Source organism: Hibiscus syriacus, unplaced genomic scaffold (genome assembly GCF_006381635.1).
Source record: "Hibiscus syriacus cultivar Baekdansim isolate YM2019G1 unplaced genomic scaffold, ASM638163v2 tig00110988_pilon, whole genome shotgun sequence".
Classification (NCBI taxonomy): domain Eukaryota; kingdom Viridiplantae; phylum Streptophyta; class Magnoliopsida; order Malvales; family Malvaceae; genus Hibiscus; species Hibiscus syriacus.
In genome coordinates this window covers 1,167,975-1,171,277 of record NW_024062942.1, presented here as the reverse complement: position 1 = coordinate 1,171,277, position 3,303 = coordinate 1,167,975, and the positions used below count along the sequence as shown (strand labels likewise).

At 37.2% G+C, this 3,303-nt stretch overlaps 1 protein-coding gene across 1 annotated transcript; it reads left to right on the top strand.

The window, feature by feature from the left end:
- The first annotated feature begins 277 nt into the window (after nt 1-277).
- Nucleotides 278-2,256, top strand: LOC120149057 (glycerophosphodiester phosphodiesterase GDPD1, chloroplastic-like). The gene is made up of 8 exons (XM_039161973.1): nt 278-402; nt 489-673; nt 879-938; nt 1,098-1,178; nt 1,287-1,487; nt 1,569-1,664; nt 1,743-1,939; nt 2,025-2,256. Exons 1-8 carry the CDS (start codon nt 303-305, stop codon nt 2,254-2,256), a joined length of 1,152 nt encoding a protein of 383 aa, XP_039017904.1. The 5' UTR covers nt 278-302.
- The last annotated feature ends 1,047 nt before the right edge of the window (nt 2,257-3,303 follow it).

Sequence of the window (3,303 nt, the reverse complement as noted above, 5' to 3'; positions counted from 1 at the left end):
TGATGACCAAAAATAGTACAAAAGAAATCAATTGTACAAATTAAAAGGTAGAAAGGGACAAACGCAAACGACCGGCATTCTCCACCTGTCCTCAAGCAACGGGAATATTCCACTTTTAAATTATCTAGGAGAAAAAGGACGAATATTCCCCAGAGATCGCGATGTTTCTCAGACCGGTTTTAAATTCCCATCGTCCCATCTCTGTTCTTCATGTCATCTTGTGAAACATAAACAGTTCCGATGTCTCTTTCCATCGTCGTCTGATCCTTTCTTCAATCACGAATCTTAGCCAAGTCAAGGCCATGAAGGTTCTGAAGGCGGTTCATGTTTGTGATGTGCCTAATCTCGACCAAGTCCCGGAGAATGCCGCGTCAGCACTCTGCTCATCTCGTTTCCGGGCAGGTGGTGTGGTGAAATTTCAATTTCCATCCGACCCCTTTTTTTAACTGTTTCAAAAATCTTGTTTTATTGGGGGTTTGTACGTATAGGTGTTAATGATGAAGAAGAATGCAAATGCAAGATTCCCAAGTTTCTGGTGATGGGCCACAGGGGAAACGGAATGAACATGTTGCAATCCTCTGATCCCAGAATGAAATCCATCAAAGAGAATTCTCTTCTTTCTTTCAATGAGGCGGCTAAGTTTCCTATCCATTTCGTTGAATTTGACGTTCAGGTGAGGCTACAATCAAAGAGAAAATTAGTAATCCTTTGCTTTTTATGATTTTGGGAGCACTGATCGGTTTACCTTTGTTTTTCTTTGAATTCCCTTCCCTGGTGTTTTTCTTTCTCTTTTTCCTTTTTGTTCAATATGGATGAACGAAGAACCTTTTGGACGGATCTTGTAATCAAAAACCAAAACAAAAAAATATTTGTTGTAGGTGACGAAAGATGACTGTCCAGTCATTTACCATGACAACTTCATCCTCCATGAAGAAAAGGCTAGCTATCTTTTCACATTTGCTTTCACAGTCGACATCGGTTATGCTATTGAGCAGGACGATGTAGACGAATTTATAAATATAAGTTTAAAAACATATTATCAATAGAAAATATAAAAAAAAATCTAAATTACTACGCATTTTGGGTGTCAATTTCAGGATGCCATTGTTGAGAACAGAGTTACAGAACTTACTTTGGCTGATTTTCTCTCCTATGGACCTCAGAAACTCCCTGGAACTGTAATAATCTTTGATCTTTCTCTTGGGAGTTGGGACTGTACTATGATGTAGGATGACAGTTCTATGTCAACAATCCTTTGTCTTTTGATAAACTATTTTGCAATTCAGGAGGGAAAACCAATTTTCAGGAAACTAAAAGACGGAAGGATCTTCGAGTGGAAGGTTGATCAAGATGCTCCTCTGTGTACACTCGAAGAAGCTTTCCAGAATGTCGATCGATCACTAGGCTTTAATGTTGAATTGAAGTTCGACGATCTTGTTGATTATACAGAAGAAGAACTCTCACGTATACTGAAAGCTATCTTGAAGGTAATATGCTTGTTTCGGATTTGACTGGTTACATTTATGATCATTTAACTAACGAAATAGGCTTCTAAATTTCATAAGCAGGCGGTGTTTGAGAATGCAGAGGGAAGAGCAGTCATGTTCTCGAGCTTTCAACCAGATGCCGTCCTGTTGATTAGAAAATTGCAGAGCGCATATCCTGTAATTGAGGCTTGTTTCTTCGGTATCTGCATGTGGATGTTATGTTCTTCTGGAAGTCATTGACCTTTCTGTGAACAGGTATATTTCCTCACCAATGGAGGAACTGAAATTTACACAGACGTGCGACGGAATTCGTTGGACGACGCTATTAAGCTCTGCGTCGATAATGGCTTGCAAGGGATTGTATCCGAATTCAGAGCTGTATTCAGAAATCCCGGAGCTGTTGCAAGAATCAAAGAATCAAAGCTCTCCCTCATAACCTATGGTCAATTGAAGTATGTTATACAATTCTCAAAGCTTTGTCTTTTCTCGTTTCTAAGCATTGGAATTACATTGCCTCATCCATGCATTGTTTTGCAGTAACGTCCCGGAGGTTGTGTACATGCAATATCTAATGGGTATCGACGGAGTTATCGTCGACTTGGTTAAGGAGATTAGTGAGTCGGTGTCGGATGTAACCCAAGTGGAGGAGGAAGAGAAAAGCTCTTACGGAGAGGACGGGAAGATTGAAGCAAAAGCGAAACCACAATTTTCGGTTGAAGAACTCTCCTTTCGAATGAAGGTTATACCAGAGCTGATGATTCAGCCTTGAGCTGTGTTGTGCATTGTGTTCCTACCTAAATCAAATTAGGTTAATCAAAGTTTGTATACTAAATTACTAACTTGAACATTGTAAAGGACCAAAACTATAATTTAGCCCAAAAACAAATGATATCCACCAACACATCTTCCCTGCTTTGGGCATTTGTTTAGCCCATGAAATTCATTGGTCGATGTTATGAATACTAACATGTCATAAACGCTATCGGCCCAATAAAAGCTTAAGCACTGTTCTTACCCAATATATATATAAATCTTATTTAATTATAGAGTTATCAATATATTTGAAAAGTTATAAGAAAATAAAAAAGCTTTAATACAGTTTTTGAAGAAACAAAATCTAATTTGGATAGCAACTTGCTGGGTGCACCCGACAGATACGCAATTGGATGGAACTCTGATTCACAAACATTACTATCATGTGTCTAACTCAACAACTTACGTAGTAAAGTTGGAAACGTTAAGACTTAAGACTCAACTTGTATGTGTGTGCGTATGGATGCATGCATGCATGCATGTCCTTTTGAGAATGGATAGCATCATAGCATGATATTTTCACATCTTGCTTCACTCTGTTTTACAGAAATTCAATAACTTCTCTTTTTCAATATCATCATGTAGTAGTAAGATACGTACGCATGACTGTTTTGTATACTTGCACATATGTTATTATTCTATCGTGGGAACAACCCATGACTTCATTTTTATGGGTTTATATACAGCGAAAGATCTTGACATTTAGTTCAAAGGACTAATTACTATATTAAGTTTATATACATTTTATTTAGGATATTTTATTACATTTGATCAATGTATAATTATATAGGTAACCACTAAAAGTTTATAAAACTAAGTTTTACGTGCTCATAAACCATTTGCTAATATCTCTTAATATTGATAACTAAATATGGATGGTGGGTGTGCAACCTGCAAAGGCTAATTTTAAATTTATAAAATTTATTTCGGGAGATTAATTTAATATATTGTTTTGTTGAAAAAGATTTGGAAGCGGCTTAGGTCGTACCATGGTCCACCATTT